The 22,613-nt window shown below is 33.2% G+C and overlaps 2 protein-coding genes across 3 annotated transcripts; both read left to right on the top strand.

Annotated features, from left to right (window-relative positions):
* Positions 1–239: 239 nt before the first annotated feature.
* On the top strand, positions 240–3,323 carry LOC128982425 (crustapain-like). Its single transcript, XM_054401383.1, has 4 exons — positions 240–339; positions 2,030–2,125; positions 2,516–2,668; positions 3,283–3,323. Exons 2-4 carry the CDS (start codon positions 2,030–2,032, stop codon positions 3,310–3,312), a joined length of 279 nt encoding a protein of 92 aa, XP_054257358.1. The 5' UTR covers positions 240–339; the 3' UTR covers positions 3,313–3,323.
* Positions 3,324–9,523: 6,200 nt separating this feature from the next.
* On the top strand, positions 9,524–20,777 carry LOC128982426 (calcium-independent phospholipase A2-gamma-like). 2 transcript variants are annotated; one of them, XM_054401384.1, is made up of 9 exons: positions 9,524–9,710; positions 12,439–12,964; positions 13,406–13,543; positions 14,246–14,400; positions 14,787–14,905; positions 15,682–15,890; positions 16,835–17,026; positions 18,005–18,215; positions 18,961–20,777. In XM_054401384.1, exons 1-9 carry the CDS (start codon positions 9,658–9,660, stop codon positions 19,215–19,217), a joined length of 1,860 nt encoding a protein of 619 aa, XP_054257359.1. In that variant the 5' UTR covers positions 9,524–9,657; the 3' UTR covers positions 19,218–20,777. The 2 variants fall into 2 exon arrangements, with proteins under 2 accessions (XP_054257359.1, XP_054257360.1); XM_054401385.1 differs by lacking the exon at positions 9,524–9,710 and adding an exon at positions 11,319–11,442 and having other exon boundaries at positions 18,961–20,776.
* Positions 20,778–22,613: the final 1,836 nt, after the last annotated feature.

The raw sequence follows: 22,613 nt of genomic DNA, 5'->3' as shown, positions 1-22,613 counted from the left end.
ACCCTACAAATATTGAATAAAAAATTACATAAATTGACCCTAAACAAAAGACTGAACTTTAATTACAATATCTATTGTATTTATTTGTGTTTACTGTACCTATTAAAAAACCTTACTTTGTTAAAGCTTATGTTTGATTAAAGGTTATGATCAGCTTCAATGATCGACAACAATGAGCAATTTTACTTGCTGTTAATCAATGGGAAACGAAATTAGTTACATTGTCAAGCTAACGTAGATTTGATTAGCTTTTTCATTAGTCAACTGATAAACTCATCACGACTATAAATTGGTTGCAATCAAAAAGTCCAGTTATCTTGTACTTTTGTGAAAACTAAGGTAAGGTTTTTCTTGGTCTTATTGTAATCAGTTTGTTAGACATACAATGCAAAGGCTTTTTGATGCAATTTACAATACTCTTTTATTGTAGTTTGATAATTGTTAATATGTTAAAACATTTACCCTCTAATTAGACTATTTAAGCTAAATACCCTGAGCAAATTTAGTCTTTAATTGAAAATTTTACAATTAATAAAGTGTATGATTTCAAGCAAACACATTTTGTAATGTTCTCTTATTTGTAAATAGTTCAAGTTTTCACGCCACAATTTAAATACATCAGTACATTATGACTCAACTAGTCTGTAGTACGTGTTGGTCTATGGTCTAAATCAGGCCAGAATAAATAATTAAATATTGTCAAATAATTAATAATGTTTCATTAGTAACATTTGTTTCAATGGAATTGTTTATTTTTTTTCTTGCATAGTTTATTTTTCTTTATAAGATTTTTTAATATATTAACCTTTTGCATCCAAACATCAAACGATGCAACAGGTCATACACTAAATGAGAAAAGGTAAACTTTCGATATATTATTAAATCAAATGTAATGATTGAATCGTACAGCTAAAATAATAATAATTTGGTTTCAACGGTTCTTTTGTTTAGTGATTAATATGCAATACTATTTATTATAATAAAAGGTGATGTTTTTTCTATTATTGAATAACAATATGCAAGATATAAAACATGTTTTGGCAAATTTCCTAAGTATAGAAAAAGTTTAAGCCGTAGTTCTCGTGGTAAGAGCAGGCAAGTCACTGACATTAACACTATCAGGCAAGTACACTATCAGTACCTGGGGCAGAGTTACTTTTTTCGTTTTGTAGTCCTCAGAGGTCAAAAACATCTGGCATTTAAGTGAATATATATGTGTGCCTGTTATCACTCGAACTAACAATCAAATTTTTATGAAATTTTGTATAAATGTGTAAATCTACATTTTAATCAAATGCATTCACGAATCAGCATAATCGGACTAAGTTTACAATGGTTTATGTGTGATTTATAGGGTAAAGATTTGTTTTATCATTTTTTAACCCGAACTAAATTGCAATTTACTTCTAAATCGTGTAAAAACAAATAATTTATTTTATTGAAGTGTTGTTATACAGATAATTGTTAAGAATAAAAAAGTACTGTAAAAAAAATACTTTATCTCATGGACAGAACTAAATAAATGTTAATTTGGCTGTTATATGATACATTTTTTGGTCATATTAAAAAAATATTTAATTTCCAATAAATTATCAACATATCGCAAAAACATTTCATAACCTTCCCTGTAGCAAACCTATGTCCTCGCTACACAAATATTATTTAAATAGGGAATAAATATATTTTTTTTGTAATGGACGCAAAACCATGGTTAAGAAGCAATTTTCAAAAAAAAAGGATTTTTTAAATTATTATCTTACTCTTATGGACAGTATGAGTAAAAATGTTATTTTACTTATTTGATTGTTATTTTATCTACTGGGATGGTTGCCGTGACACAAGAGGTGCTATAGCTCACGGTAGGTCAGCTTGACTTGGTTAACAAGTATTCATATTCATTTCAACAGAGGTTAGTAATTCACATCAGTATACATCAGTGACTTGCCTAAAATACGTTCATATTTATTTAAAACCGGCCTCAACTGCTAGTTACATTTGTTAATTATTCCAATGTAGCTTTGTTGTCAAGATGAAGCTGTTATTGTTGCTCGCTCTTGTTGCTTTGGGCTACGCAGACAAAATCCTCTACTCCAAGGAGGACGAGTATCAATGGGAGCTCTTTAAGGTAAGGCTTCTTAATATAACTTGATCAAAGAAAATTTATAATTTTCTTGTTTTTTTTGTTTGCGTCAGAGATAGCTATTATGTAAGAAAGATTAAGTGGAGATGTTGATGAAATAATTAAAGTTAGTCCATACCTCTTTGGATACTAAATAAAGCTTCTTTCGGGTAGACTTCCAATCCGTATCCGTTGGCACAAACAACCGAATGAAAATACCGACCGATATGTTGAATAACAAATCGAATAATCGATATTTTTATTCGGTTGTTGTGCCAACAGATACGGAAATCTACACCTTCTTTCTATAAGTAGTTTCAAAGGGATCTATTCAGTCTAATTTATATAACTATTATATAGCTATTTATATAACTTAAACTAAATCTCCAATTTCAGATTGGATATGAAAGAGTATACGCTGATAAGGTGGAAGAGGAAGGTAGGAAGGCAATCTTCATTTGCAACCTTCACGATATCCGTGAACACAACCAAGCCTACGATCGAGGAGAAACTACCTTCACAGAAGGAATCAACAATTTCGCTGACTGGGTGAGATGTAAAAATATCTACTTGGTGTATTGATCCTATATTTATGACATTAGGACTATGGTATGACCGTATGGGGATGGTTTGCTATTACGGGCCCTTAGTAATATCATAGAACTAGGCTAAACGTTAGATATTTATTGCGGCTGTTTACGCTCACAGTACTGGTAATGAAGGAATTAATGAATAAAAAATATGTCAGGCACAAAATTTTTTATACTTTTTTGTTTTTAAAACTGAAACTAGGAACTGGATTCAATAAGTTAGTCAGATATTTTATATTGAACACATGGTTGAACGTAAAATGTTATCAGGCATTATTTGAATAACGCAAACACATAGAAACCACTTTTTCAAGTTCTAAAGGACCCAAAAGAGATATTACCACTCAAGCTCAATCTCCAAATTTTCAATAAAACAATATTTTTTCCATAGGCCTACTAGGTATGGGGATGGATAGTGAAAAGGAGAAAATCGAACTTTAACAAAAAAACATCTGCAAGATTCCCATTCGAAGATTTTGCGTAACGATTTATTTTATTTGGGCCGTATCGAATTAATGTTAATTCACTTTTCATAAGTCAATGGAATTTTATAAATGACTTAATTGTGTTTAGACCGGCGAGGAGATGAAAGAGATGAAGTGATACTGCCCGAGGAGAAGCAGAGCTAAGTAAAGGAGAACTGGTGTTGGTGGAGGATGTCTGGGGAAAAAGTCACGTCTGTATGCTTATGGTAAAATAGAACGGTCCAAGACCTGGTTTTGTTACTGTTTTATCTCCTTTTTGATATTTACCATAATTTATTGTCATTAAAATGATGTTAGTCATGTAACTGAGTGCTGTAGACCTTTTTACATCCTGTATCCGTGGCCAAATGAAAAATAGTTCCTGGTCCAGAAACGATCTTGATTTTAATACGATCTTCAGTTTCATCTAAATTTGTGTCTAGATATCGTTGGTTATTTATTCGTTACTATTTGTCACTGGCATATACTGTAACAAAACAATAATAGAATGAAGGAAAGAGCCCTAATATATCCAAAGATTTTGTTTATAAAAAAATATTAAATTACTGAGAGGCTTTTTGCACTATATTTGTTACCTTTACTGACTTATGTCTGAAGTGAGAGGTTAACAGGTTATCTAAAATATTTAATTAACATTGTGCTGAAAATTACAGAAACTATAGTTGCAAGAAATATTAAATTAAAACAAAGAGGTAAATTTAAGACACTAAACACTTTGAAATTCAGGTTTAAATTTAAGGTATTTAGTATTGAAAATTATGATGATAGTATGCATAGTAAAGTGCTTTAAATTATGGTTACTAATATATTAAAAATTACTGTTACTAACTGTCATGTTATTTAGTTTAAATATATAACTATACATCTGATAACTGAATTTTGGGATAAATTTTAAAATTACAATCCTTTACACCGAGATATCCTCCCCGTGTTCAGTGATAAGGCCTACCTCGAACAGGATAACAAGTAGTTATACTTCACGTACAATATATTAATCTCTTATCGTAACCATACTTTAATACTTTTCAATGAAATGGCGACCATACAAAGTAGGTATTTTAAGCCAAGTATGAATGGAGTTGAGTGTAGGATCTGTGAAACGATCTTGTAGTCTTTTTAGTAATAAAGGCCTACATATTCCTTATACACAGCTCTTAATTAATAATCCTTACAGCGAATGGCAACTAATGGACCTACAGCTTTTATAGTGGAATCTGGGCCACATTTTTGCCTTGGTATTAACGAATTGGTCTAATTATCATGATAGTACTGCGGATAGTCGTAGTACTCACTAGTGCGGACGTTAATCCACACCAGGGAGTATCGTATCAACAGTGCATGCCTATTAATAATCCTCCATTGTAACTAGATCTCAATAATATATGACATGTCCTTCACAAGGACATATCCTTTAATCAGGACCAATATTAAAATGCATTTTTGGACTTATCTTGTCTCATCATCTTCTATCCAAATATATTATTGTTATCGAATGATCTTATCTCATGATCCTTGTTCATAATTTATTGTATTTCAGTCACATGTTTAACCATACATCGTTAGGATTAACAGTGTTTTCATGCAATCCACTGTTCGAGTCCACCAGATCTAATTTATTCACCACACGATCTAATATCGAGTTTCTAATCCACAGATAATTGGTTTACCGGATTACAGTAGTGTGCCAACCTACTGAGCAATGTGGTTTCCTTTGACGATCTTAAGATGTTATATATTCAACGATTTAACTTAGGTAAAATGTCAATCACTAAATTCACAAATAAAGATTTTTATGTGTGAAACCTTTTCACCTGATGCAACAAATACACAAATCAAGAAAAATTTTCAAGATATAACTCTTATACATTTACTTACAGATACACTTGTTGAAGATCATATTTTTTATTTCTTGACCGTAATAAACAACCTGTTCATAGTTTTTTTACTACGCTATGTCATCATTGCAATAAAATGTATGCATGATTTTAATATTTGATAAATTATGATTATATTTTGATAAAAAAAGTTATACTGCAAAAACAGCAGATACTCTACTCAAGTTCCAAATAAGAACTTTAAGTATGGTGTCAGCTTCAAAAAAGAATTTAATGAAGTTTTTTAATAAGAACAAAACCATAGTTTGCATCAAATGTAAGTAGATTTTCGATTCCTAAATTTAAATATATTTAACCCTAAACACTTAGGCCAAATGATAGGTTATCCAAATAATAGTTTTTGTAATCTGTGGAAATGTAATCTACTTATAGTCAATTTACGTTATAGCTCTGCTTTTATAGTGTCGAGTGCTAAATTGTAGACAGTTATCAAAATTTCTAATATAAAGTTTTTTTGTGTAATGCTATCTTGCTATAGGGTACTTTTACCAGCTGTAATATAGCATATTCACAAATGAATTTTTTAACCAAATTGAAAAGTTATTTAAATAAATGAAATAAGCAACTATTTTTCAATGACATTTTATAGTGTCAATATTAACATTAAATATCCAAATGCTAAAATAATATTAAAGATCCATGTTGTATCCGTATTATGTTTAAGAAAACTTCGAACCGAAAACAGATTCTTACAAAGTTCAGTACAACATTTTAAAAATGTAAATATAGGTAGAAGAATAAAACTCATGACCGTTAACGATTAGAATAAACACAAACTATTATAAACAACAAAAACTGTATTTGAAATTAATTTAGTCAGATGTAATATGCATGGTGTACATTGGACGCTCAAATACCAGTGCAGCGTCTGAAGAACTCTGCTTTAATCATGCACAAACAAACGACTACACAGTGTATTTGCTAATTGGCTTAGTGACCATCCGAATACATGGGGTTTGAGCTTTCTAACCTTACAAAGAAACCCTTTAATTGTTTGCATTCTTGCAAATTTAATATTAGGACAAGTAAATATATTTTTATTTGACGGAATAGTTTATTAAATAAAATAAAGGAAGTTGACTATATCGATAGTTTAAGATCGTCGAATGACACACACTCAAATGACTAAATTCTATTCATTAATTCATTTCCAGAAGATTTTAGATGTACCATTACCAAATTTTATTTTACAAATACATAATTAAACTGTGTTTTCTTAACAACACACTCAAGTAATTTAACACATCTTTTAAGACAAATCACGAATAACTAAGTCTACTTGTTTTGCAATTTAGCTGTAAAATACCCTTTTCACTAATATGAAGAGTAAAATAGGTTGATGTATTTACTTGGAACATTCCAGTACTCATTGCGCACAGACAGTATGTTGAAGTAGAAAGTGTGAGTAAATGAGAACTGTAATGTGATAGTCAGCTAAATGATACATCGTTCTGCTGACTAATGACCTTCATCCTGGTAATTATACTTCTTTCAGCCTCCGTCCCTATGTACAGGGTGTCCCCGAACTCTACAAAAACAAGTATAATTTCTAAAATTGTCGATGAGTCAGGTTGCTATTTATTAGTAAATCTTTAAAAATCAATTCCGTATTATCTAACACATAATTCTTTAGTTCATCTATAATTTATTAACACACTAATTTTTTTGTAAGACATCTTTTTAAATATTAAAAGAGGTATGATGCGCATACTTGTACAAGAAACCAATGGACTTTTTCATTTATACATTAATGGAGGCACTGGCAAGGAAACGAGAATTTAATGAGTCTCCTTTTGAAGATTAGATTATCTACACTAACGCGAACCTATTACAGTCCGTTATCTCAAGTGTAATATTACTTAACAGAATGAAATAACATTGATCTAATACTTATATTAAAATAAGTACCTTTTCAATGATGAACTTAAAAAAAAAAAAAAAAACAATAGTGACCTAGCGAAAATATTTTTCTTAAATTTATAATCCGTTATATTATTAATATTTTTTTTTAAATGTTTATTTTTTTTTTGTTATAGTATTAATTATTTAAGTATAATCTTCCTTATATTTCCGAAGTGCATTGGGGTTCATCGTGGCCCATTAATAAATATAATTTAATATTAAAATATCTTTTAAAAGTGAAGTTTAATGTTTGATAGGAAGGTCATTATTGTTATGCTATCCTGGGTCTATATTTAAAAACTCAAATACTAAAAAAATAAATTTAAAATATAATACCTCTCATGCTTACAGGAACTTCTCAAAATAGTATTTCTTTTGCAAATATTTCGTAATTCAATTTAGTTAAAAAACTTTGTTTCTTGACAAAAAATGGGTTAGTAATGTTAGTTTGTTTTGTAAAAAAACAACAACTGACAGCATTACAAACATAGAAAACTCCAAAGTACCCTTTTCATTGCTATCATCGTCTTAGTCACCTCTCTTTAAATTGTTCATTAGCGGAGTACCTAATTCACCATTGGGTCTATCAAATCCCGGGTGCAATATGATACGATTAACATTCTATTAAACCTGAGGAAGGAGCTGGTCTAGGGTAGAGCGCGGAACTTCAATCCCCAAGGTCCTGGGTGTTAATACTGGCCAGTTCAAAGGATTTTTCTCAGTTGTAATGTCGCGACCTCTATAGACCTAGCATGAAAGACTGTGGGAGACAATTTTGGGCTAGAACGGTGAAGATTAATTAAAATAAACCCCTTTAAAACCTAAATGTTGTTAATGAAAGCGTATATTTCCACAACGGGCATTATTAATTTCAATCTTTCCCAGATGCAAATTTAACATCGTAAACGTTAATAACTCCGAGTCCAAGAAATGAGATATAGATACCATTAATTGTTTAATGGCTAATTCGCATTACTCCAAGCATTTGCTGCCTTTACGACTTGTCATGTTGAGGGTTTATGTTTAAAATTGCCATCACTATTTTGTTTTAATTCTTCAGGAAATAAATTTACATAAAAGTCCATTTGTATACATTTATATTTTTATTGGTTTATACGACACTATAAATTCATGGCGTGTATAGGTGATACAGTAAACCCTTGATAACAAGACTCTTATGTGGGTTGTAAAATAAGACTTGTTATCAAGGTTGACTTCTTATTGAGGTTGGCAATAACATGTGATAAATGGTAAAATAAATTCAAGGGGATTTGAAAATTACTCTTGTTATCAAGGGTGACTTGTTATCGAGGGTCTTCTTATCGAGGTTCCACTGTATTCTTAAAATTGTTGTCTAATGGATTTTTTTATGTTTCGAAAGGGAACTGCCCAAACCCTGGTCTTATTGTTACAATCAATCGTCGACCTTTTTGTTGGATAGCATTATTAGTTAATAGCCCAATGACAATTAATGGCATCTGGTCAAATGTAACAATACAATCAGTGTTTCCCTTCGTGGGATTATAATCCCGAAACCGGGACTTTTAAGACCTTGAGCGGGATTGAAACAGGATGCAAGATAAAACGGGATTTTCGGCTGTCACGACTATTTTTTATTTTTTTCTGCTTAATTTTAGAGAAAAACTAACTCCAATTGGTTGAAATACTGTAGCAAAATATGATAGTAAGGTTTAAACAAATTTGCAAACATGATACGTCAAATATAATACTCGGGGACGGGATTGAACAAAAAGAATCATGCGGGATAAAACAGGATTTTTCACAATTTAAAAGCGGGATTAAACGGGATTTCTTGACCTAGTAAGTGGGATTATTTTTTGGTCGTGTGGAAACACTGAATACAATATGTCATCAGTACTTAATGTATTAATTATTGGCCACTAATCGACTAAAGATTTAAACTCAAATAATATTTTTTTTTTAATAACCAAGAAGTAATTTTAATCTTTATTTAATGGAGTAACTGAAAACACGTTTCAAAGGGAGATTATACTTTTTTTTAATAAACCCTAGGCAGGGTTATTTTAAATCAGGCATCTTTGGCTATAAGCGAATGATATTCCAATTCACAATATTAGATAACATAGAAAATATAAACACGTTTTTTATATAAATAAATATAAACCCTTTTAAACAATATACTATTTAAAACACAGCTAAATGTACAAACGAGTAGAATCTGTTATGAACTTTTGTTTTGACACTAAAATTTTACATCATAACTGCATTTACGTATATCACAATTTAATCTCGAAAATTATATCAAACCCCCTTAATGATGTTATGCTGATTGCTGAAACTGCAATGTCGACAACGCGGTTCCAATTTTAGCACATTCGCATGTGAATTTATCAGTAAACAACATCCACAACAGTACGTATCAAATGAATGAGCTAAGTAGTAAACAACAACAACATTACTACGTAGTGGGGGCTCGCCTTGAGGTTATAAAAGCAACGAGAACCACCAACTGTCAGTTAGTTGGTGGAGAATAGTGCTTTAGAACAGTAACAGTGCAACTTGTCAATTGTTCGTTGGTTTTCGCGAATCAAGTGAATTCATCTGAATAGTGACAACCAAGTTTAGTGTTTTTTTTTAACTACCCAATTGTAATAAATAATTCCAAAATTCTCATCTTCACGAAAATGTCTCTCAGCAAAGGGATTTCGAAGTACAGGAGGTGTACTTGTTTGAGTAGGTGAGTAAAATTAATATAACTGAAATGCATTTTTGTAATTTCTTGATATTTCCGTCAAGAGAATTTTATCGTGTACCTAGTAATAAACAAAACCCTCGCCGCAGCAAACCTGCAGACTTAGCGAATTTCCATTTGCCTCATTGGATTTACACTAAAATGTCTCCTTAAATATATCACATTTATTACCTACTAGCTGTGTACCCGTTCTACGCACGGGGATCTTATAATATTCAGTTGAAACCTTCTTATATAAAGAACAGCAGTTGGTTTGCATATTTTAAGATATGCTGGCCAAACTATTATACATAGCTTCATTTTATGTTGTTTTTTGTTGTTCCGGATCGGTATGACAATCAATATTGGATTTACACTAAAATGTCTCCTTAAATATATCACATTTATTACCTATTTAAATAGAATTAGTTTAACGAGTACTTAGGTTTGCTGCAACAGGGAGGGTAAAAGGTGTTTTTTGTTGTAAAATGATAATAGTTTAGTAAGAAATGTATGTATTTTCCAAATTTGATCAAAATATGTTAATAAATAAGCAAACTACAACAGTTGACTTATTCTCCATAAGAATAACATGGGAATTTTAAAATTACAATTTTTTTTTGAATTTTCTCCGTAACACTTAGGCGCATAATAACGCTTCAATATACTAAATTATTTGTTTCTTTAAGCTCTACATAATGGTTTGGAAAGTAATTGTGAAATTTTGAGTTTTTAGGGTCAAAAATTGGAAAAACCTATTTTTACCCCATAAAACCCCCCATAAACCCCCGTTCCCATAGTCGGATTATGCTGGTTCGCGAACCCATTTAAGTTTATCCTGCTTTACACCTTTAAACCAAATTTCATCAAAATCGGACAAAAATTACTCAAGTTATCGCGTTCACAGACACACACATACATATATAAAAACACACATACATATACATACATACATAACATACATATATAAAAATTTTAACGAATTGTGTTTTTGGCCTTTGGAACATCAAAATGAAAAAGTAAATCGGTCACGGGTCTAGGTCTTACCATGCCACCTACGGTAATAGCCTACTATATAAGGAAATTCGTTAAAAGGAATTAAATGTAGTACTAAATATAGGAATTTGCTTTCACTCTAAAAAGCGTTTTCATGGGAGCAAAATAAATTAACAATAAAACTGTATAATTAAAAATATAAAACATTAAATCATGGATTGTAATATTAGTTAATTAATACCTACCGTATGTGAAATTTATTAAAAATCAAACAATTAAAGAACATTGTAATACGATACATATTGCATTATGTATACAGATTTTATGTCGATTTTTGGAGAGCAATATTGGTGAGGATAATGGATAAACAATGTTATGCATTGACAACAATGAAAATACAAGAAGCTCTTCAAGTAGATGGATGACCTTGTAAATGGCGCGATCCCATGACGTCAAATCAGACCATACGACGACAACACTTTCTCACAGCTGTTAGGTTTCAACGATGGTTTCAACCACGTTTCAACCAATAGGATTGCGAGATGTGTTTTTCTACTTCTTCGAGTTCGAGTAGCTTCTGCTCTTGACATTTTGACAGTTAGTTGGTTGGTTTGGTTAGTCAAAGTCAATCGTCAGTTTGTTTGTTTTTTGAATTGGTAACATTTAGATTAAAATCAGGAATTATGTCGAAATTATAATAATTTAGCCTTTACCTCCATAATGGAACTTGCAATTGGCTACGGTGAGTAAAATGCTTTAGTTTAAAATAACAACGTCGATTCTCGGATGTCAGACTTTGGTTAGAACAAAGATCCAATCTGGTCTTGTTTCTATTTTTCATATTAGGCCTTATAAGCAAGTCATTTGTTTGATCAAGGTAGATAAAATAAGTAATGGTCATTAGGGTTCATGTACAAAGTTGATTTCAAACCTAGGTCCATTAAATTATTGCACTGTTAGTTGATACCTTACTAACTTTATTTAGCCTTTTAGTTTCGGCCTACTAAGTTTAGTCCTAGCTTTAACTTTGTTATTGTCCATGTTACGGCACAAACACATCTAGGGTCCTACGTCACATATTGTATGAGTCTTATGCTCTGAACAACAAACATAATTAGGGCCTAAGTCTGTTTCTCAATTATAGCATATTTGTTTCGTTAAAGTGCTATTATCGTAATGCAATTGGCAAACAATCCTCAGAAGCATTCCCAGTACCAACTTAATAGCTAGGCAGAGTAGAGCAGGCAAAACCCTGCACTAAAGGACTGAAACTGTAGGCTAGGCCAATAGAAATGTATGTAATTTTGGTTACTTATATACCTAGTATGGTTGACTGTGGCCTTTGCATACGTACCTAAGTACTATTTTGATATTTTGCCTTCTGATTACTTTTAACTTGTCGTCTGTGAGCAACAACCAAGCATATTCAATTGACCTTTCAATGCTTTTAATTATGACACTAAGTTATGCTAAGCACAGTAACTTAAAAAAACTTAGCCAATTTGTTTAAGCCATGATGTAGGGCTATTTATATTTTTTTAAATATCTGTTTATAAGCTAGTTAAGTAGGGTAGGCCTAACATTTTAATACCTTGATCATTATGCCTGAGTCATTCAATTAGGCCTACCGGTAGTCCTTTTTGGCACTCATGAATAAAGCAACCATACTTACATCAAACAAAGTTGGTAAGTTAACTTAACTTGTGTTATTTTAAAATGGTATTTATGATTTTTTTAGGCATATTAACACAAAGAGTGCCAGTCAACAACAGACACTTCCCTCCACTTCCAAATTCCGTCTCAAGACAAATTTGAAGAATATGTCTTTGAGCCAGTGGAAAGTAATAAACCAGCTGCGTGATTTGATAACCAGGTCACAAAGCGAAAAGAGCAACATGTATCCCCTATCAAAAGAATGGATAAATTTGCTGCAAAAATTTCCACATCTTACTGGTGTCATGCAAACTCTTCCTGTGACAACTAGAAGGAAACATGTGGACCAAAAAGATCCCAACTCACCAGACCGTGTGGATCCATTGAATCAGAGTGACGTCGCAAGTGTAAAGTCAGTCTCGACCACACAAACAATAGATCCTCAACCTCCTGACGTAGGCAGAACCTCAGAACCTTTCCAGGATTATGCTTACGGAGTCATAAAGGGAATCCAGCAGCGACTTTCTGGGGCGCAACAAATAACAGAAAAACCAAACAGCCAAGCTTTAGTACCAAAGTGGAAAGTCAGGACGGATGCAGTGGCTTCCAAGGTAATGATCCAAACCTCACAGTTAAATGATTAGGCTACCTACAAATTGCTGTGTTATTTTTTAAAGTTGGTTGCAGCCTAGTTTACTATTGCTAGAATAGGTAAATGACAATTAAGAGTTTGATAAGAATTTTGACAGCTGTTTATTTCTTTTATTGAATTTTATAGAAATTCAGAAAATTGAAGCAGTTCTCATAAGATTTGTATTGTAATTTTTAATGTCATTTATAGGCTTTAATCTATTTATTTTTTAAATACAAATTATGGTAGTTGGGAGTAAATGTTGTGTTGTAGTTTTTGAAGATCATCCTAGAAAATCATATTGTAATCATCGATTAAAAATATTTTTGCAAAATGTGTCTAGGTCCTGACCTTTTTACAGCTAATATAAAAGTCTTTGATCTTGTCCTTGCATCTTGCTTATCTGAGGTTACATTTATAGGAAAGTGTCAAGTCGAGAACACATCATGTTCTGTCCTTGATATCAACCGCTGAGAATCCACAGTCCAGACTTAAACGAATTGAAGATCTTCTCGCTCATCTACACCAGTTCCCTCAGGCTAAGAGACTTGCAGTGAAGGTAAATTTTATTACAAACTAAAAAATAAACTAAATGTTTTCAATAATCCAGGAAATTAACCCTTGAGTGCCAACGTCCGGGGAACCGTACGTTTTTAGAACGAGCCAAAAAAGCCAACGTCCGGCTGACCGGACGTTTCGTAATGATCGAACAGTTGTCATAACAACCGAATGGATACTCGGATTCTTGTAACCCATATATTAACATTGAGTCGAAAGTTACTAGATGCGATACATCGATTTTCGTTGGTCGAAATATCGAAAATTCGATTTTTACGAAATTTTAACCTAAAAATCGCCAGATCGCGCTCGGCATTTTTAGCGCGACCTTCGGGAAAAATCATCGGCATTTTTTGAGCGTTACTTTTATTTCTCGCCTGGCACTCTAAGGGTTAAAGTTTTATGCCTGGTAAGTTTTTCTAACCATTAGGTGAAGGGTGCAGATAAACCTTTGACAGGATTATTTATTTTTCTGGTTTCATTTCATTTTCCTGTCAACAAATTTGCAAAAAAAATCAAGATGTACCTATCTCATACAAACCATCCATATTCAAATTACAATAAAATAGACCACCCACTTGAATTATTGTCAACTAGGTCTAAAATAATTTAGGGCTATAATAATTTGTCTAAGTAAAACACATGTTTTATAAAGTAGATTTAATAAATCATAGTGTATTGATAACATTCTCAATATGTGAAGGATGGTGCTATCCGGCTGTTACTAAATGTGCGTCACAAGACGAGGGATGAAGCAACACAGTCAGTATTGAGAGAAGCGTTTGCAATGTTGGGCTACGCAGGACCACTTCCTGGCCAAGGTATCCGGATACTGGCGATAGACGGCGGTGGGATCAGGTAGGCCTACATCCATCTTCTATATTAATATATATACCCTAACAGTAACAGGCTATTATTATTTTTGTTAGTTTCTTCGCCAGTTAAACATATGTTAGCAGTAGCATTTTGACCCATAAGCTTGTAAGGAAAGTGGTCCAAATCCCTCAAAATGTGTGGATATGCCATAAGGCCACTCGGCAATTAGGCTAGTGACATACCCTGGACTAGTTAGACCAGAAATAGGGACTTTTTCCAAGAAGCTTGAGTTATAATCACACTAACCACTAATGGAAACCTATTTAACAACCCATCTGGGGCTGGAACCCACCGTAAGCTGTACCTGTATTATTAAGTACTGTTACGTGTAAATTTACAGATTTTCAATGTAGCGTTTTTTATTTCAGAGGAGTGGTGGTCATTCAGATGCTAAAGAAGCTGGAAGAACTGACTGGCCAACCAATTCACATGCTTTTTGACTACATTTGTGGAGTCAGCACAGGGGCCATATTGATGTGTGGAGTCGGTGAGTTACTGATATTTTAAAAACTTAAAAAAAGTGTTGTGATTTTGGAAAGGGAAAAATTTAAATACACATTATCCTCGATCTGCATTCCAAATCTTTGCCAATAAAATGCTACTGGCTAGTTTTCTTCCAGGGGCTGTAACGTCAAAACATGAAAATAATACATTAGGCCTAAATTAAATATGACCCAAAACACAAATAAATATAAACAAAGCAAACATAAATGGCTATCCTACTGTGCAACAAATAATCAAGATAAAGCAGAGTTTTATGAGATATTGTACCTACATACATATATTTTATATATCATCTAATTATCCGGCTGTATAGCTGAGTCAATATAGTGCATGCCACCTATACTCTGTTCACAAAATGTAGGCGGTTGTAGAGGAAGAAATCTATCCCCTCTAAGTAATCTAAAAGTAGAAACTCTACCGTAAAAAAAATAGCTCAACAGTGCTGAGGTTTGCCAAAACTAAGAATTAAGCAAATTAAGCAAAGAAAATTAGTGGGGGAACTTCCCCTCAAACCACCAAAATTTTGTGAACGGACTATAGTTAGAAGTTTGCTGGTTTGATACTGAAAAAGGTCAGTTGTTCTTTATGGATTGAGACTTGACCCAGCGGTCCTTGATCGTTTAATACATGTTCCTGGCCAATGAAATGACTGATCTAAGTCAGAACAAGGCTAGTATCTCATCCTTCACTCGTCTTCACCTCAGAATGCACATCTTGTACGTTGCGTTGTAGAGTTCTAATCTAACGTTTGATCCACAGGGCCTCCACCGGGCAAGACGCTGGACGAGGTACAGAAGATCTACAAGGAGATGAGTATCAAGGTGTTCACACAGAGTGCGTTCTGGGGCACCACCAAGATGGTGTGGAACCACGCGTACTACGACACTTCAGTTTGGGAGGCTCTACTCAAGTCTTACCTGGGCGACAGAAGTTTTCTGGAGACTAACAGAGCGGCCAACTGTCCCAAGGTGAATGTCAAACCTTCACACACTAGTATCTTGCCCGGAACCGTTTTACACGCTTAATCTAAGCTAGGCCTAGAGGTTTGTAGACAGTGTTCGCATACACAGGATTTTTTACCGAAAATCGGGATTTTTAGACCGTGCGAGAGATTAAAACAGGATGCAAGATAAAATGAGATTATAAAAACAAGCTTTAAAGAGGTGTTTAACTGTCAATTGATAAGTAATTTTTAAATGATAACATCAATAATATTGCTTGGGATAGAACAGGATTTCTTACAAAACCCATGCACAAAAAACGGAATTTCCATGACATAAAAGCAGGATTTTTTTGTCGTGTGAAAACACTGGTCGTAGCATTCATAACTTAAAGCCATTCAAAATTTTTGGTATTTAAATCCAAAACCTCGGGGGCTGAAATTGATGGTTGTTTAGGGAATTGGTTTAGGTTTGTGTTTGAGTATTTACAAAGTCCTGTTGGCTATTTTTCTTTAAGAAACTGTAAATTAAGGCCCTTATCTAAAATATAAAATCTAGTTTCTTAAAAAAAAGTTATCAATATTCATTAACCGGAAAATGTTTCAATTTTACTGACAGGTTTTTCCGTTCACTTGGTCACAGTTCAGACAGTGCTGCCAGAAATTATTTATAGAGCATTACCGGTACTAGGAAAGATAAAATTAGGAATGAACTAACTGTGTGAAGACACATTATTTTAAACAAAGATCACTACTGCAGTACTTAGACTTTTGCTACTTTAAATTACTATAGTAAAATAAATTATGGTTGTCAACCAGATTTTAAAACCTTAAGTATAAAATAATGTTGGCTACAAATGAGTCGACAGTGAATGCTAATGATTAAAATACTGAGCTGAAAACAAATTGGTAATTTACAAGAAAGTGTCCAGAGTTGTAAATTTTTCGCATTACACCTATCACCGTTTTCAGATGTCGGCTATATCTGCAGTAGTTAACAAGTCCAATGTGATGCCGTATGTGTTCCGTAACTACTCTCTGCCACCTCAGCGTCAGAGCCAGTACGTAGGAAGTAGCAGACATACACTGTTTGAGGCTGTGCGTGCCTCAGCTGCGGCTCCGACCATCTTTGAAGAGTTTAAACTTGGTGACTTCATGCATCAGGTTGGTTACTAGTGTTAAGGTTCTATAATCAGTTTTAGTGTAGGCTAACATATTTTTGTAACAAACTGCGATAATTCTCATTTTAACACTATGATTATACTATCTTAACAAGTAATTTGTATAACAATTTGTACTGTTGCCTTAGGCTCCTTTTATGATAAATTAGGCTTACCTCCGCCTGTAGTCCAAAAATTTCAACAACAAGGTGCAGACCTGAAAACCATGTTGTTTAAAAATATAAGGTGCTTAGTAGTTGTGTTGCGAGGTATAGATTGTACATTTTCTGGTAGGCCTAAACTAAATGTTAATATTGTTCAAATAAAAGGATTATGATTTCTGCTATTTATTATTAAATGAAATGACATAACTTTCAATTAATGGATAGCAGCTAGCTTACCAGCTGAAAACGTAGAGCTAGGTCAAGGCACAGAAAATACACATTTTTTGTCCTTGTAGGAATTTGTAAATGTAGCAAAGAGTTTAACAACATTTTTAGTGTGTCTTCTGTGTGCATGACCTTCTTGTAAAGATCAGTTTTATTAGGATTATCGGTGTAGGAGGCGATGAGAGTCACATTACTTGATGCTAGTGGTGTTAAATTAATCAATTATAGTTAAATTAATAATTATTGAAGTAATGGTACTTGTAAAGATCAATTTAATTAAGATGTGTAGGAAGTTATGAGGGAAAGACTCCCACCAACACCGAGCGAGAGTCATGCTACTTGAATGATTGATAATTGATGTTAGTGGTAATAAATTAATCCGTTTGTTGAAATGACTGAGCAAAATAACTAAAGAAGTGATGGTGGGAGAGGAAATTTGTGTGCGCTCATATTGTCCCACTCTAATTGGCACTTTACTTTTTCAAAGTTAAGCTAGCAGCTATCCCTTTATTCTTCAAATTTTACTGGTCATGTACAGAAATCAACCAAGGTGCACCTCAGGTGAATTCTTATTCTTATTTCTCCCGTTGTAGGACGGAGGTATTCTAGTGAACAACCCTACGGCCCTGGCAATACACGAGGCCAAACAGTTGTGGCCTGACGCACCTATACAGTGTGTGGTGTCCTTCGGTACTGGACGGCATCTACCACCTCACATGACAGAGCCTGCTGTGGCTCCCACCACGGGCACCTCATGGAAACAGATCTTTGACAAGATATTGGACAGTGCTACAGACACTGAAGGTAAAGTAACAGTGATTTAATTCTGCCACCCAGTTGTTTTTCCCGTATTAGTAAGTATGTTTACGTTTTGAGGGGTAGTTATGTGAAAAAATAAAGTTCACACAATGTTTGGGTTCTGAAATCTGATTCTGTCCTTTTAGGTTAGATAATACTGAAAACCCTGTGAGTACAGTATAAACCCAACCAAATCTCGAAAATCAAACAGGAGCACAGAGAACTGTATAAAATTCTAATCAAAATCAATTGAATCTCAAAATAAAACAAACATTTGTTGAGATTATAGTAGGCAAACACAATGAATATTTTTGCTAAAGGAACGTAAGATTATATGCCAGCCTAATATTTTTAAAAAGTGAGTTTATTTGCACTGATTCTTAAGACATAGGCCTATCGTGGTAGTAAAATAAATCTATGTAGCATGAGACTTTGTTATAACCTAGACAGAGGCAATTATATTACATCTCAATTGTATTTTATGTGTTAACAAAAAGCTTTTTTTACCAGTGCAGTATAACTTTATTGTAATTTTCTAAGGTTGTTAGAGAACAACCCAAATTGTCTTGTTACTACCTATCTAACATCCACATTCGTTAAATAGCATAATTAATTGATAGCTTAACGATAAATGGCATCTGTGGTGGAAATAAATCCAGCAAAACCCGGATTTTAAGTCGATCCTTGCTAACGTTTTTTAGCAACTAACTGTTTCTCTTAACAGTTGTTAACAATAGTTTGTTTGCTACAGCTGTGCACACTGTGCTGAATGATCTGCTGCCACCAAATGTCTATTACCGCTTCAACCCTTACGTAACGGAGATCGTCTCCATGGACGAGATCAGGCCGGAGAAAATCAACAGGTTGGAGCTAGACGCGTTGATGTACTACCGACGAAACGAGGAGAGCTTCAAGGAGGCAGCTGATGCGCTTACAAAACCAAAGACAACCGCTCAGAAATGTCAGGACTATTTGGACCTGCAGGCAACAATGTTAGGGCTGAAATAAAGGGATAAACTAGTAAATAAAGTGGTCCAAAGTATTGTTAACATTCCACAATATGGTAATAATTGACAATTGCGATACAAAAATCTAAGATTACTTTGTTTTTATGCAATTTTCTTTAAAGTTATAAGAAATATACACTGACTTATTAGCTATCTAATGAACATAATATATAGTGCAATATTCAAATGATCAGTTAAAGTTGTCTGGGTACTCGCCTTTAAAATTACAGCTTCTTCCCCATAGGTAAAATTCATTAGAAGTACACAACATGATTTTGCTAGTTATATGGCAGATTGGTTAGCTCAGCTATTTTTGTTAGCCAAATTATACTTGTTGATTTGTGATTCATTAACTTTTATCACCGTTAGATGGATAACATAACTGCATTATCAATGGGGTTGTTGATTACTTTTGCTTTTTATAGAAAGGTCAATGTTGGATGGATGCAAAACACAGTTAAACTCCAAATTGCTGACTCATTTTACCAGTGATAAAATTAATCATAGCAATTTAAAAAAAGGTTTTAATCAAATAGTAATAGTAGTCTAGCTAAATAAGCTTAATGCAGATTCTTGTAAAATAATACACCCACCTTTAAAATTCCTGAAAAGTATAGTTAAAAAATGTTTCATTATGAAAAAGTCTATAAAATCTTATTATTCCTGGAGCAAAGTAAGTAGGCCTAATGTTTTCTGTTTCAAAAGCAATACCAAAAGAGTTCCTTGTAAAAATGTTGTTGTATAGTTTTCAACTAAAAAAACAAATCTCTAATAACTAGAATAGATTAAGTAATAGTAAATAGTTGGAAAATATATATTTACTTGCCTAATTAAACATTTTGCTATATTTGTTAGTTTCCACTTTTTTTTTCTTTTTTTTCTGTTAATACTATGAGGGAATATGTTGTTCATGTATTTTATTTCTGGCTTTTCTTAGCTGATTATGTCATTCAATTTAGAGAGCCTAGAATAATGTGTCAATCTACACTAAAATGAGTACAAAAGTACAACAAGTTCTCTGTTTCTCTTAGTGATACATTTGACACATCACTTAACAATTATTTATCCTAGGTGGCTGTGAAAACAATGTGTAAACAGTCTTATCAGCTGTTTTACTCCCATCATGCAGTATTAGGAACGACTAAAAGTTTAACATCACTATCACTTAAGAATCCCCTTCTTCTCTTTGTGCTTTCTAAAGTGTGAAATATGTTTGATTTTAGACAGAAGCATTTATTTTTTTTATGTTAGTATATCTGTTTACTTCTGAACTAGTAGGTGAAAGATCTATTTTAAAATGTATACAGACAAAAATATAATTTTATAAGAGCATAAACACTGTTTTAATTTTATGTAAGATTTTATCTCTTTAGTTAACTATTGTAAATTCTTTAGAACATTCATTAACATTATTATTTTCTAGTCAGTAGAGCTTTTAGAGATCTATTAAATTTTGTGATAGTAGTTTTATTGAGTATTCATGAAACTTTGCTTCTAAGGTGATAAATCGTTCTTTATTTCTATAATGTAAATATTTGTCTATATTGTAATTTTGTACACTGTTTGACAAATACACCTATTTAAATATTCTTATTTATTAATTTTCCATTCACCTTTAATCACCCTTATTTAATAGTATGGTGTTTGATGGTGGCTCATCACCAAGGTGTTAAGCTACTCTTTTTTGCCTGTGTGATAAACTGGAAGCCACTCATCCTACACTCATCTCCATTCATACTTGGCTTAAAATACTTACTTTGTATGGTCACCACTCGCCATGTCATTGAAAAGTATTAAAGTATATATTTTGCCATATTGCAACATTATTTTACAAACTTTGTGAGGAAACAAATTTTTTAATACGAATCAGGAGCTGTTAAGTACTTTATTCAATCATTTAATCTATTACGACTGTTTAGTGTACATTATACCATTGATATCTTTAATATTATAAATCTGAAAGTTTGTGTGTTGCTCAATCACGCATTCACTACTGGACGGATTGGGCTGAAATTTGGCATGATGATAGCTCACATTCCTGATGAACATTTAGGCATATTCTTATCTCAAAAATCCTATCGGGCTCCACACTAGTGGCTCTGTAGTTCCCTATGTTAACCTTATGAGCATTCTTAAAATTATATATATATATATATATATTTTTTTTTTGTTATCATATTTTAAGGGAATTAAAGAATTTAGTCAGCTGTTTCAACTTTACAAGTTGGTTCTATAATATCATTGACTATTGGATACAGAAGATAATATGCAATAGCATTATCTCTATCACGCACAGGTCATTGTGACCCATGTGATATTTTTATTTCTTAATGTATTGCTGCAAAATAATGTGTATAAATAAAGAATTTCTCTCTCTCTCTCTCTCTCTCTCTCTCTCATTAAAAAGTTATTAGGTTTCCCAACAGGTTGCAGTACTATTATTATTTTGTTTTAGCGAATTTCCCTATAGGGAAGTAGCTATTACCGTAGGTGGCATGGTAAGACCTAAGCCCGGGAGCGATTTACTTTTTCATTTTGATGTCCCCAGAGGCCAAAAACACCATTCGTTCAAATTTTTATATATGTATAAAATAGATTTATATATATACTAGCTGACCCGGCGAACTTCGTATCGCCTAAGTTATAGGTTTCCCCTAAGACAGACCGATGGAAAGAAAGTACCGTTACGTTTAATTTTCAAGATGATCTCGTTCGCATCGCTCAATCACGTCCTGGTTGAAGTTCGTTCGCTACGCTCACTCACCTTTGGGTTGGAGCTCGTTCGCTACGCTCACTCACCTTTAGGTTGGAGCTCGTTCGCTGCGCTCACTTGCCTTCAGGTTAGCTCGTTCGCTACGCTAACTCGCCTCCAGGTTGAAGTTCGTTCGCTACGCTAACTCGCCTCCAGGTTGAAGTTCGTTCGCTACGCTCACTCACCGGTTGGTTGCAAATTAGCTGTTGTCATAAATGTAAAAGAAATAATAGTGCTGCACCCTGTTGGTAATCCTTGTAACTTTAATGCTATTGAACATCATAGAACAGAACCAACTTGTTTAATTGAAACAGCTGTTAAGATTCATTAATTCCATTTCTCATAAGGTTAACATGGGAAACTCCAGAGCCACTGGGGCGGAGCTCTTTTAAGAATTTCGAAACGGGAAATAGTTTACGTCCGATTCGCATACCTACAGAATTTACACACCAAATTTCATAACGATCGGTGAAGTCGTTCCGGAGGAGTTTGCAGACAAACACTGTGACACGAGAATTTTATATATTAGAGATATATATGTGTCCGTGAACGCGATAACTTGAGTAATTTTTGTCCGATTTTGATGAAATTTGGTTTAAAGGTGTAAAGCGGGATAAACTTGAATGAGTTCGCGAACCAGCATGA

Source organism: Macrosteles quadrilineatus, unplaced genomic scaffold (assembly GCF_028750875.1).
Source record: "Macrosteles quadrilineatus isolate MER2022 unplaced genomic scaffold, UCM_ALF_1.0 Scaffold_313__1_contigs__length_105967, whole genome shotgun sequence".
NCBI lineage: Eukaryota > Metazoa > Arthropoda > Insecta > Hemiptera > Cicadellidae > Macrosteles > Macrosteles quadrilineatus.
Note: the sequence above shows the minus strand (reverse complement) of the source record. Positions and strands in the feature narration are given on the sequence as shown.

Bases quoted from the DNA above. Each gene is read 5' to 3' on its own strand.
- LOC128982426 (XM_054401384.1), top strand. From the start codon at position 9,658: ATGTCTCTCAGCAAAGGGATTTCGAAGTACAGGAGGTGTACTTGTTTG. The intron at 14,906-15,681 runs GTGAGTTACTGA...TTTGATCCACAG, and splicing joins CATATTGATGTGTGGAGTCG to GGCCTCCACCGGGCAAGACG. The intron at 15,891-16,834 runs GTGAATGTCAAA...CACCGTTTTCAG, and splicing joins GAGCGGCCAACTGTCCCAAG to ATGTCGGCTATATCTGCAGT.
- LOC128982425 (XM_054401383.1), top strand. From the start codon at position 2,030: ATGAAGCTGTTATTGTTGCTCGCTCTTGTTGCTTTGGGCTACGCAGAC. The intron at 2,126-2,515 runs GTAAGGCTTCTT...CTCCAATTTCAG, and splicing joins ATCAATGGGAGCTCTTTAAG to ATTGGATATGAAAGAGTATA. The intron at 2,669-3,282 runs GTGAGATGTAAA...AATTGTGTTTAG, and splicing joins TCAACAATTTCGCTGACTGG to ACCGGCGAGGAGATGAAAGA.